This window comes from Carcharhinus amblyrhynchos, chromosome 28 (assembly GCF_965287045.1).
Source record: "Carcharhinus amblyrhynchos chromosome 28, sCarAmb.v2.hapA, whole genome shotgun sequence".
Taxonomy (NCBI): domain Eukaryota; kingdom Metazoa; phylum Chordata; class Chondrichthyes; order Carcharhiniformes; family Carcharhinidae; genus Carcharhinus; species Carcharhinus amblyrhynchos.
Genome location: NC_137351.1, coordinates 6,166,421 through 6,178,772, shown reverse-complemented (window position 1 = coordinate 6,178,772; position 12,352 = coordinate 6,166,421). Strand labels below are relative to the sequence as shown.

At 45.5% G+C, this 12,352-nt stretch overlaps 1 protein-coding gene and 1 non-coding gene across 3 annotated transcripts in view; both read left to right on the top strand.

Moving 5' to 3' along the window:
* rhcgb (Rh family, C glycoprotein b) overlaps positions 1–11,047 on the top strand; it is a 34,764-nt gene extending 23,717 nt beyond the window's left edge. The window contains exons 10-11 of one of the 2 annotated variants that reach the window (XM_080214323.1): positions 1,438–1,531; positions 6,806–11,047. In XM_080214323.1, coding sequence (XP_080070449.1) covers positions 1,438–1,530 — 93 coding nt within the window. In that variant the 3' untranslated portion in view covers position 1,531; positions 6,806–11,047. Of the gene's footprint in view, positions 1–1,437; positions 1,532–6,766 lie in introns of both variants that reach the window. The other variant, XM_080214322.1, reaches the window with a different exon arrangement.
* On the top strand, positions 2,055–2,126 carry trnac-gca (transfer RNA cysteine (anticodon GCA)). Its single transcript has one exon. It is a non-coding gene; the product is annotated as a tRNA-Cys (tRNA).
* Positions 11,048–12,352: the final 1,305 nt, after the last annotated feature.

Sequence of the window (12,352 nt, the reverse complement as noted above, 5' to 3'; positions counted from 1 at the left end):
ACTGTTTCAATAACATTGAATTTCAGGATTGTACTCCTGAACTTTCAATGACAGTCACATATTAAGTAGCAGGTTCTACAGTGGTTGGCACTTCTGCCACACAGTGCCAAGAATCCAGGTTCAATTCCCAGCTGGGGTCACTGTCTGTGCGGAGTCTGCACATTCTCCCCGTGTCTGCTTGGATTTCCTCCCACAGTCTGAAAGATGTGCTGGTTAGGTGCACTGGCCATGCTAAATTCTCCCTTAGTGTACCCGAACAAGCACCGGAGTGTGGCGACTAGATTTTCACAGTAACTTCATTACAGTGTCAATGTAAGCCTACTTGTGACACATAAATAAACTTTACTTTCCTTTATCCTGCAACCCTGTGCATTTAGCATGGCCAGTGCAGCTAACCTGCACATCTTTGGATTATGGGAGGAAACCCACGCAGACACGGGGAGAAGCTACAAACTCCATACAGACAGTCACCCAAGGCCAGAATTGAGCCCGGGTGCCTGGTGTTGTGGGGCAGCAGTGCTAACCACTGTGCCTCCTTCCCACGATGAAGCCCATTTAGCACCCTGGGGTAAAATAATCCGGCCAAACCTGGCACCTAAACTGAATTTAATTCTTAAGCCCCATACACCACCCACATCTTAACCTGATTCAATACAGCAGAGGCAGCCCCAGTGTGTTAGCTCCAATTCACATGGTAAATGCATCCAAATATTTGTTGATAATTGAAGCTGTTTTGTTACCTTCAGGACACTCACTGCTGCAGGATTTTATAGAAAAACTCTAAATCCCACTGATTCCCTCCCAAGAATGTTGGCAAACCTGGAACATGGGACGTCATGGTAAAAATCAGCTGGTCTGGCAGCGTTTACAGGGAGTGTAACAGCGGCTGGGATCTTCCAGTCCTCCCAATGGGCACCATTGTGGGTAGGGACAGGAAAGTGATCAAGGCCCCAGATTTTCTGTCCCACCTACCCACGATGATACCCCACCTCTGCTGCCAGGACCAGAAAATCCCACCCAGAGTTCTGTAGGGGCACCATCTTGGACTCGAAACATTAACTCAGTTTCCCTCTCTTCACGGGTGCTGCCAGACCTGCTGAGCTTTTCCAGCATTTTCTGACTTTATCTCCCATCTCCAGCATTCACGGTATTTTGTTTATATTTTACTGGAATAAAGGAAGATCGTTCTGCCCATTGAGCCCATTCTGTGCCGTGTCCACATACTCCCTACCCCGACCGTGAACTTTACTCCGGATACCGAACTTCCTTCCACAGCCCCGCGATATCTAAAAAGGACCCCAGCTGGCGGCCTGCGGAAAAGCCTGAAAGTTGTTGAAGAAAATGTTGTTTTGTCAATCAAATCTCTGCAACAAAGGTGGTTTGAGAGAGAGTGGTTTCCGATCTATTTAACTCTTGGCAATGTCTTTCAATTTGTAGGTGCCAGGGGAGGAAGAAGTTGCATTGTACAGTGTCCACTATGCCGACAGCCCATCCACAAAATCTGCTACAAATGGAGAGGTACAGCAATAAGGTGAGTATGTGTCACATTCCACCAGAGACAGTTGATGCAGGATAGATCTGGAGCCAATCTTTAGACACTTAGGTTTATTAACAAAGTTTTGTTTTGATATTTATTGATATTTATTTTTGTGGGATGCGGGCATCATTGGCACGCAATTGTTTTTTAATCCCCAAAAAATATACTTTTTTCATAAGATATCCACAAGAACCTTACAAATATTCCAAAACGGCCATCACACATAAAACACATTCACATTCTTTACATATACCAACTAACACACTGAGATGCTTCAGTACAGTCAAGGAAATCATAGAATCCCACAGTATCACTACAGTGCAGAAGGAGGCCATTCTGCCCATCAAGTCTGCACTGACCACAACCTCACCCAGGTCTTATTCCCGTAACCCCTCATATTTACCCTGCTAATCACGACACCAGGATCAATTTAGCATGGCCAATCCCACCTAACCTGCACATCTTTGGACTGTGGGAGGAAACTGGAGTGCCCAGAGGAAACCCATGCCAGCAATTAGGGAGTGTAACTCAGTGGTAGAGCATTTGACTGCAGATCAAGAGGTCCATGGTTCAAGTCCATGTGCCTCTTGTGATGTGCTTCACTTTGGGAGTTATCCATCAAAGGACATTTCTATTGTGGGCGGCACAGTGGCCAGCACTGCTGCCTCAGAGCGCCAGGGACCCGGATTCGATTCCCAGCTTGGTTCACTGTCTGTGTGGAGTTTGCACGTTCTCCCCATGTCTGTGTGGGTTTCTTCCGGGTGCTCTGCTTCCTTTCACAGTGCAAAGATGTGGGGGTTAGGTGGATCGGCCATGCTAAATTGCCCCTTAGTGTCAGGGGGACTAACTAGGGTAATTACATGGGGTTATGGGAATAGGACCTGGGTGGGATTGTGGTCACTGCAGACTTGATGGGCGGAATGGCCTCCTTCTGCACTGTATGACTCTGTGATTCTACGACATGCAAACTCCATACAGACAGTGACCCATGACCGGAATCGAACCCGGGTCCTTGGTGCTATGAGGCAGCAGTGCTACTATGCCATGTTTCACACATTTTACACTCGTCCTTTATAAGTGTTGCAAAGTTATTTTAAAGATTATCTACAGAGAACAAGTTGCACTCAGAGTTGCGTGAGTACAACTGAGATACATAGAATATTCACTGCAAGCATTCAGTGAGTCATTCAGTCTGAGGAGATTCTGCTGCCCTCGGTTCGCTGTGATTGAAAGGTCTTAGGCAGTGACCTTTCCCCATTGCGCCTCTGCGGCAGCTGCCCCAAGCTTTAGCGCACCCCTCAGCATGTAGACCTGGCCTTTGGAATGTGCCAGTCTGCAACACTCGATTGTGGACAACTCCTTGAACTGGAAGGTCAACAAGTTTTGGGCAGATCAAACAGCGTCTTTCACCAAATGGAACAGCTGATACTTATCTCCTTTCCCCAGTCACTCTTGGACTGCCATTTCAGAGGGCAGTTAAGAGTTACCCACATTGCTAAGGATGAGCGGCACTGCTGCCTCACAGCACCAAGGACCTGGGTTCAATTCCGGTCTTGGGGTGACTGTAGAGTTGGCACGTTCTTCTTGTGTCTACGTGGGTTTCCTCTGGGCGCTAATGTTTCCTCCCACACTCCAATGATGTGCGCGTTAGGAGGATTGGCTGTGCTAAATTGCCCCTTAGTGTCAGGGGGACTAACTAGGGTAAATGCATGGGGTATTGGGGATAGGGCCTCAGTGAGATTGTTGGCAGTGATGGGCTGAATGGCCTCCTTCCGCACTGTAGGGACTCTAAGATCTGAAAGTCACATGTAGGTCAGACCAGTTTATATTTCCTTTATTATTCATTAGTGGTTCATTAACCAGATTTTTTTTTGTGAACAACAATTCACAATATTTCATGGTCACCAACACTAAGACTGGCTTTCAATCCCAGATCTGTATTAATTTGAATTCCTCCAGCAGCTTTGGAAGGATTTGAACTCTTTGTCCCCAGAATATTAGCCAGGGTCTCTCGGTTACTAGTGCAATGGCATTACCACTAGGTCAAGCACACCACACTGCTACGCACCTACTGTAAGCATGGATCTCTCAACACCACTGATTCAATCTGTGACTGTTTAAAAGGATCTGAGTGAGTCGCCAGTTAATGCTGACCACCTGTATACAATTAAATAAAATTAATATACAATTAACACTACGTTAATGCTTATGAAGTATGAATTGGCCTCTTCTGAGCGCAGACGTAATGCTGATAGAGCATTGAAGCTTCCAGGGTTTTACCTTACTGGAGTACATTGAGAAGCCCGCCATCATCATGCAGGGAGCAGAACTTCAAATCTCATCCATAGTAGCTTGGAAATTTGTAACAAAAACCTGTAAAAAGAGGAGAAAATGACTAAAAGCCATCACATTGTCATTTAAAACCCATCTGGTTTACCAAATGTCCTAAGGAAATCTGCCATCCTAATCTGGTCTGACCCCTTGTTACCCCAGACCAATAGTAATGTGGTCGTCTCGTAGCTCGTAGAATCCCTACAATAATCCCATCCAGACCCTATCACCGTAACTGCACGTATTAACCCTGCTAATCCCTCTGACACTAAGGGGCAACTTAGCACGGCCAATCAACCCAACCTGCACATCTTTGGAATGTGGGAGGAAACCGGAGCACCCGGAGGAAACTCAGGCAGACGTGGAGAGAATGTGCAAACTCCACACAGACAGTGACCCAAACCCAGGTCCCTGGAGTTGTGAAGTAGCAGCGCTAAGCACCGTGCCACTGCGCTGCCCTTTTCACATGATATCGAGGAATGGGTAATAAATGTTGACCGTGCCAGAGACACCCACATCCTGAGAATGACTTTATATAAGACAGAAATATGATCCAGGTGTAACTTCCTCTTTGCTGCAGTTTTCAGCAGATGGACAAAAGAACAACAATTTATATTTATAAAGCCCTTTAACATATTGAAACAAGGGCATTATAAGACAAATTACGCCATTAGGTCCCATAGGGAGATGTTATGGGTGGGATTTTCCAGCCTCACTGGCCCTGAAACCGGAAAATCCCACCTGAGGTTAACGGACCTTTCCAGGGTCTGCCCCTGACCTGCTCCGATTGTCGTGGCAGTTGGGAATGTAAAATTCCAGCCTATAGGCCAGATGACCAAGGGTTTGGTCAAAGAGGTAGATTTTAAGGGCTGGAGTTTTCTGGTCATTCTCGCCGGATCTTCCAGTCGCACCCACAGTGAACTCCATGCACAGGGTGGGGGGGCATGGAACCCCATTGACATTGGTTCAATTCCGGCCTCGGGTCACTGTCTGTGTGGAGTTTGCACGTTCTCCCCATGTCTACATGGGTTTCCCCCAAGTGCTCCGGTTTCACTCCCCCAGTCCAAAGATGTGCAGGTTAGGTGGATTGGCCATGGTAAACTGACCCTTCGTGTCAGGGGGATTAGTGAAGGATATATGGGGCTGTGGGGATAGGACCTGGGTGGGATTGTGATCAGTGTGCATTTGATGGGCCAAATGGCCTCCTTCTGCACTGTCGGGGTTCTATGATTCCATGATCCCACCACCATCCAATGGAGGGTCACCCTGAAGCGCTCTGGTGGGGGGGAGGCATTGAAGGCATGGAAAACCCCACCCAAGGAGCTTCTTAATTGAGGAAGGGGAGGTATGGAGGTGAAGATGTGGAGGGAGGGAATGCAGGAGTGTGGGATCTGGGCAATTGAAGCACGGACACCAGTGGTGGAGCTATTATAATTGAGAATGCACTGGAGGCCAGAATTCGAGGCAGGCAGAGTGGGACTGGAGGAGATCACAGGGAGGAGCAAGGAATTTGAAAACAAGGATGAGAATTTTCGAATCCAGATACTGCCTAACTGGGAGCGAATGTAGGTCAGTGGGAGTGACTTCCTGCGAGTTAGGATACGGGTGACAGAAGATATGTCCTCAAGGTCAAAGAGTGTAGAATGTGAAAGATGATCCAGGGATCGAGTCGAGAGATAATGAAAGCATGAATGGGGGTGGGCAGAAAAGCACCAAATTCCTTTGGAAAGTGACTCTGAAACATTACTGATTGCAGGAAAAGGAGGATTATAAAATCCTGTTTTATGAAACTTCATTCTGTATCACTGCTATCACTGATTTCTTCTAAATGATAAGGAACTGTGGTGGAGTGAGGAGATTTGTATGTTCACATCATGGTTAGCATTGCTGCCTTGCAGCGCCAATGGACCTGGGTTCGATTCCTGGCTTGGGTCACTATCTGTGTGGAGTCTGCACCCCCTCCCTGCACCCTGCCCCCCCCCCCCCCCCGGGGTCTGCGTGGGGTTTCCTCCGGGTGCTCCGGTTTTCTCCCGCAATCTGAAAGACGTGCTGGTTAGATGCATTGGCCATATTAAATTCTCCCTCAGTGTACCCGAACAAGTGTTGGAGTAGGGGATTTTCACAGTAACTTCAACGCAGTGTTAATGTAAACCTACTTGTGACACTAATAAAATAAACTTTAAACTTAAACTGGTTGGGGGCATCACTGGCAGGGTCAACATTTAATAAATAAAACAGCTGCAGCTTCACTGGCTCAGCAGAGACTGATAGCCAAGTTCCGCACACATGAGGACGGTCTCAACAGGGATCTTGGGTTCATGTCACACTATCTGTAACCCCCGTGACTTGCCTGGGTTTGCAAAACCTCACTCACTGTGCTGTCTGGAGACAATACACATCTCTTTAACCAGTGATCAGTGCTCCTTCCACACACATTGTCAGCCACTTTAGGACTTGAACAGCAGGTTAGGTGTAAAGATTCGCATTCTAATCAGTAATCTCTAAACTGTCTGTGCTTTATATGCTCTGTCCGAGGCCAGAACTCTCCATTCACCTGACGAAGAGGGAAACCTCGACAGCTTGTGCGTTTACTATCAAATAAATCGGTTGGACTAAAACCTAGTGTTGTCAGACTTTTTACTGTGTTTACCCCAGTCCAACGCCGGCACATCCACATCATCACCACAAGGGAGCGTAGTTCAGTTCTGAATGGCTTAGAGAAAGGACCAGGGGAGGAAAGACATTGGGTGAAGGAAAAATAATCTACAATCTGAAGGGAGATCGAAGGAAGTGCCCAAATTTATATTCAGAATGATTAGAGATTGGATGAAATTATGTGCTCAGCCTATTGAAGATGGTTCTGTTTATATAATGATTATTTGTTTTACCCTCTTCTAGATCACACGCCCCATTTAATTTTGTGAAACATTTTTACAGCTAGAAGACGTAAGAAGAGCTTCTGTCAGATCCCATTGTAAGTACTGAACAATTAAAACCAGCATCTTCACTGAACTCAGCCTGGAACTGTGCAATACCATCTTCCCTCACCGAGTCACACAAGTGGGTGATGGAATCCTTTGGGACCTTCCTGGAATGTTGTGGCAGGGACCAGGAGAACCACCTTCAGCAAACACCCACCAGGACCGTTTGTCCTCAGGACTGCTCAGTTTTCCTGCAGCCAGTAATCTTTAAAGGGCAGATATATTCGGACACAGAGCTGCGACTGTCACCAGCACCAACTCTCTTGATCTCTTTTGTTGTTGTTTTGTAAAGCCCCTTCTGGATCTTCCTCCATTGAAGGTGCCGACACTTGCCGGGACGCAGGGGGCAGCCTCTAACCTGCTGTTCACAGATGGGAGCACGCACAGTGATTGTCAGAAATTTACATAGCGCCTCTCATCATGTAAAGCACCTCATGGTTACTGAAGTTGGCTAAGTGTTTCTAAAAGGTGTTGTAATGATAACCAGCCGTCTTGTCACCAAGAATGAGCTCAGTTTGTTCTCACTTAAATTCCACACATTTATTCAGGCCGGGAGGGTTAGTGTCAAATTTTATCATAGAACACTAGGCAGTGACAGGGAACCAGCATCCTATCTCGCAGGATCCTTTGCTACTACATGTTTTCCATTGGGTATCAATGGTGAATGATCAGGGGAAGGAACCTTGGTGTATTGCACTTAGACTCATAGAATCCCTACAGTGCAGAAGGAGGCCATTCAGCCCATTGGGTCTGCACCAATTTTCTGTCAGAGCATCCCACCCTATTCCCATAATCCCCTAAAAATACATATTTTGCAGCAATTTAGCATGGCCATTCTACCTAACCTGCACATCTTTGGACTGTGGGAGGAAACTAGAGCACCCGGAGGAAACCCACGCAGACACGGGGAGAATATGCAAATTCCACTCAGACAGTCACCCAAGGCTGGAATCGAGCCTGGATCCCTGGTGCTGTGAGGCAGCAGTGCTAACCACTGTGCCACCATGCTTGCTCCCCAGTTCAGACCAGGTTCAGATTGCAGCATAAGTCATCTGAATGGAAGTCAATTGACTCCTGGCCAAGCAGGTCTCTGACCACAACACTTTCCTAGCTGGTTTTACAACATCTGTCTACTCCAATCGGTGTCTGGTCATTCTGGTCCTCAGTCCTGTGCTCTGGAAAACCTGGAATTTCTTGGATAATACGTGTGTAAATTACACCGGAATTCACACCAGTCACTGTGCCAATCTTGCCAATGGGTGGTTGTGTGCCAACTTTTCCACCGAGTCCTTTCACCTGATTGATACAATGGAAATGCAAACTCACATTTGAAATATATTCAAAATGGCTGGACAGAGAGTGGTCAATTTTTAACCTCAAAGCAGGTGTCTCACTGGGTCAGGAAGAGGATGCAGTGTGCTTGCTCACAGCTGAGGGCTGGGAGGACATTGTGTGACGTTCTTGTATTGGGGAGAATGCCTGAACCTCAGGCGTTGTGCAAGAAGGAGAGTTTACACTCCCTGACTCATGGGTTGGTGTCCGCTTAACTCAGGCCCCAGTTTAAAAAAGACAATGGGTGTGTTGATAAATGGCAGGGAAACGTCAATCAGTATTCTTCAATCAGGGTGCCCTTCACCCCCACCGACTCTGAGGGGCACTTCATCCAGCCCCAAAATCAATAAACTTGATGGTGGGTGAGAACGGTTCACCCATTCTGAGTGGAAAAATATAAACTTCACCTCTCTGAAACAGTTGTTTTAAAAACATCCTATTAAAGTAGATAATAATAGAAAAGATGGAATTCTTCTCCATGTCAGCTTTTGACAAGTGCAAATAGTTGAGAAACCCAAGTGTAATTTCATTTTAGGGTGGCACAGTGGTTAGCACTGCTGTCTCACAGTGCCAGGGATCCAGGTTCAATTCCCAGCTTGGGTCACTGTCTGTGTGGAGTTTGCACATTCTTCCTGTGTCGGCAAGGGTTTGCTTTGGGAGCTCCGGTTTCCTCTCACTGTCCAAAGATATGCTGGTTAGGTAGGTTGACCATGCTAAATTGCCCCTTAGTGTCAGGGGGACTAACTATGGTAAATACATGGGATTATGGGGATACGGCCTGGGTGGGATTGTAGTCAGTGCAGACTCGATGGACTGAATGACCTCCTGCTCTGTAGGATTCTATGATTCAAAGCCAAAATTTAACAGGAACTGGATAATACAGTTCCATATGAGCTTCTTTACAATTGTATAGGAGAATTGGGCCAGTTTTTTTGCGATTTGTAACATCTTCCAAATTTCTCCTGCTTTATGCATCAATCCGATTCCCACTCTTTGTAGAACATAAGATCTGATTGAATGGCCGAACAGCTTTGATGGGCTGAATGGCCTCCTTTTGTTGCTCTGATCTCCATTTCCACAAATTGGAGAAATAAGTGTCTGGAAGGTCTCTGGAGGTGTGTAGATTGACAAAAGAGTGGAAGTTTGTGACCATGGTTCTTGAAAAATAGTACATATTCCCTGTTCCATCAGAGATGCAACTTACACCTTCAATTCCAACACTAATCAAAATCAGTTAATCATTCACTGAAGAGAGTTTGAAAAAAGTATTTGTATCTCCAGGGATGATCCTACAGTTTCCAGTGAATAGTGAAAATTATTGATATAGAAAGATGTAATATAGTATTTTAAAACAAGGAAGCTTGAATAGTTCTCAAAATGCTTATTTCCTCAAAGAAATTAAGGCTTCAACACTAAGAAATGCACAACTCCTCCGGATAATTCGAAACTAGGTGACTTTGGGTTGTGCTGCAATTGTTGAGGGTGATTACACACTAATACAAGACTGGAGTGAAAATAGGGAAATCGTGTGATCAAATCTTTAGCATGGTAGTGGTGCATGCAAATAACTGGAAGAGGGCATTGGACATAGTTGACATGCTTGAGGAAATTTGACCTCACCAAGTTGTGGTGTAAATCAGTTCTGGACAAATTTCCTCATTAAAATCTCTCATGTTGCCCAAGGGCAAGACATCATGTCTGTGTGTCTTAATAAATTCTAAAGATGTGCTTTGCTAAGTAACCAGAACCATGAATTGAAAGACAATGTTTGCCATTTTTTTAAATGCTCTGCCTGTATTGACACAGTCCTCTCATTCCAAATTGGGCACAGTGAATAATTTTGATGTGATTGTCCTCACTGATCTATTCAAGTTGAGAAAAGGAATAGAACACTGTGATATCATTTGCATTTATATAGTGCCTTTAATGTAGTAAATCACTTATAGAATCCTTACAATGCGGAAGGAGGTCATTTGGCCCAATGAGTCTGCACCAACTCTCCGAAAGAACATCCTACCCAGGCCCAACTTCCCACCCCCTGCCCTTTCCCTATAACCCCATGCATTTACCATGGCTAATCAACCTAAAATACACATTGTTGGACACCATGGGGCAATTTAGCATGGTTAATCCATCTAAGTTACAGATCTTTGGACACTAAGGGGCAATGTAGCATGGCCAGTCTACCTGCACATCTTTGGACTGTGGGACAAAACTGGAGCAGTTGGGTGAAACCCACGCAGACATGGGGAGAACGTGCAAACTCTACACACACACAGAGTCACCCAAGGCTGGACTTGAACCCAGGTGCTTGGCACTTTGAGGCCACAGTACAAACTACTGTGCCACCATGCCACCCCAGAATGCTTCACAAGAGCATCAACAACCAAACTTTGACTTGGACTCACATAAGGAGACATTAGAACAGAGAAATAAAAGCTTCTTCAAAGAAGCAGATATCTAGGAGTTGCTTGAAAGGAAGGAGATGTGGACAGACAGAGCGAGGTCTGTCCTGGAAGGGAATTCCAAGAAGTGGAGGGCATGGTGGAGCAGACATAATCAGCGATGTGCCTGACCTCAGAGTGTTGCGGAATGAAAGGGTGTACAGAAATAGTTGTCAATTGCTGGTTTAACTTATAACATCTGAGCTCTAGAACAAATCATATGGTTCATTCATATTTGTGATCGGAAATGTGAGTCTGATCAGGACAATCAGCTAACCTAAACAAAGTGAAATTCCGCAGTAAGATAAGAAAATTCTGTGTTTGCTCTCAATCTATCTCTTAAAGCCTCTGAAATAAAATTAAGCTAGGTTTTGTTTCAGGCTGAAAAGTTTTGAGTTTAATAAAAGGATGTATTTCTGGGACAGCCTGTAATTGGATTACATAGGATGTTAATATCACCCTATCATCATTTTAACTTTGATATGAATTCTCCTGATAGTGAAAGTGAAACCAAAATAACGTGAGGGGCATCATTGTGATTAGGGAGAGTGGTTTTGGGTCTCAGAAAACGAACATCCTCATTCAGTTTGGAGCTTATCCCATACAATTCTGATGCCTGGGCAGTAACCAGCATAGGTGAGGCTCGACCCTGACGTAACCATGATGCATATCAACACTACGTTTAGTCCAAAGAGCATATTAAAATTAGGTTTCATGGTGCGTCTTCAAATCTCCTACCCTACTCGATACATGGATGCTTAAACTAAGAAGAACTCCAATTTCTATATGTTCCTTACATTTGGAAAAGTGGTAAAAATTTCCTCATTGTAGCAAAATGATAATTAACAATGCAATTCTCATCAAAAGAGCTCTTTACAAGCCAGTTTCCAATGCAAAGATGTTCTTCCTCCATAATGCTGCTATAGGTTTGGCAACACTGGGGTAAAATAGGTGAAGGTAAAGTCACCATAGCCCCAGATAACCGTAAGCTGCTTTCTTCCTCTAAGAGCTCTGACTGGTGGTGATTTATCCTGAAGTTCACCACATCTCAGGCCAGGGGCAAGGTTGAGAAGGTATAACCCCAGCCGATACAAGAATTGAACCCACGCTGTTGGCGTTACATCACAAACCAGCCATCCAGCCAACTGAGCTAATTGCACAACGGAGCACCGACCACGTATGAAAGGCGTACGCTGATGCATTGGTAACAGGTCTGATTAGCTGGCATGGGCTTTGCAGTGCTGTGTAGTTACTAATTTGATGTGTGCAGTGTCGATCACTTTTGAATTTAATGCGAACAGAGACTGTGGAGCCTCCAAACATCAGTCCGACCTTCCGGCTGAATCTTTTTCCAGCCAGCACTGCCTAGATTCTGTGATTGGCGTTATTTTGACAGCCGTCTAAAATAAACTGGCCTCGACCCAGCTCAAAATGCATTTGAATTTGTTCAAATTCAGCAAGCTTTCAGAAAACCTGGGCTCACTTGGAGGCAGAGTGATGGTGCAAATTGTGCAGTGGCCTGCGATGGTTTTGTTGCTGCCAGCCCTCACTCAGATTCCGCTGCTACAGATCGTGGCTGTCCTCGGACAGCTTGCTGAAAAAACCGTTCTTAAGCTATCAATTTAGAAGGTGAGTATCGATCAGTAGGATACTGTCATAGAGGTTTCCAGCATGGAAACAGGCCCTTTGGCCCAACTTGTCCATGCTGCCCCTTTTTTTTAAATCCC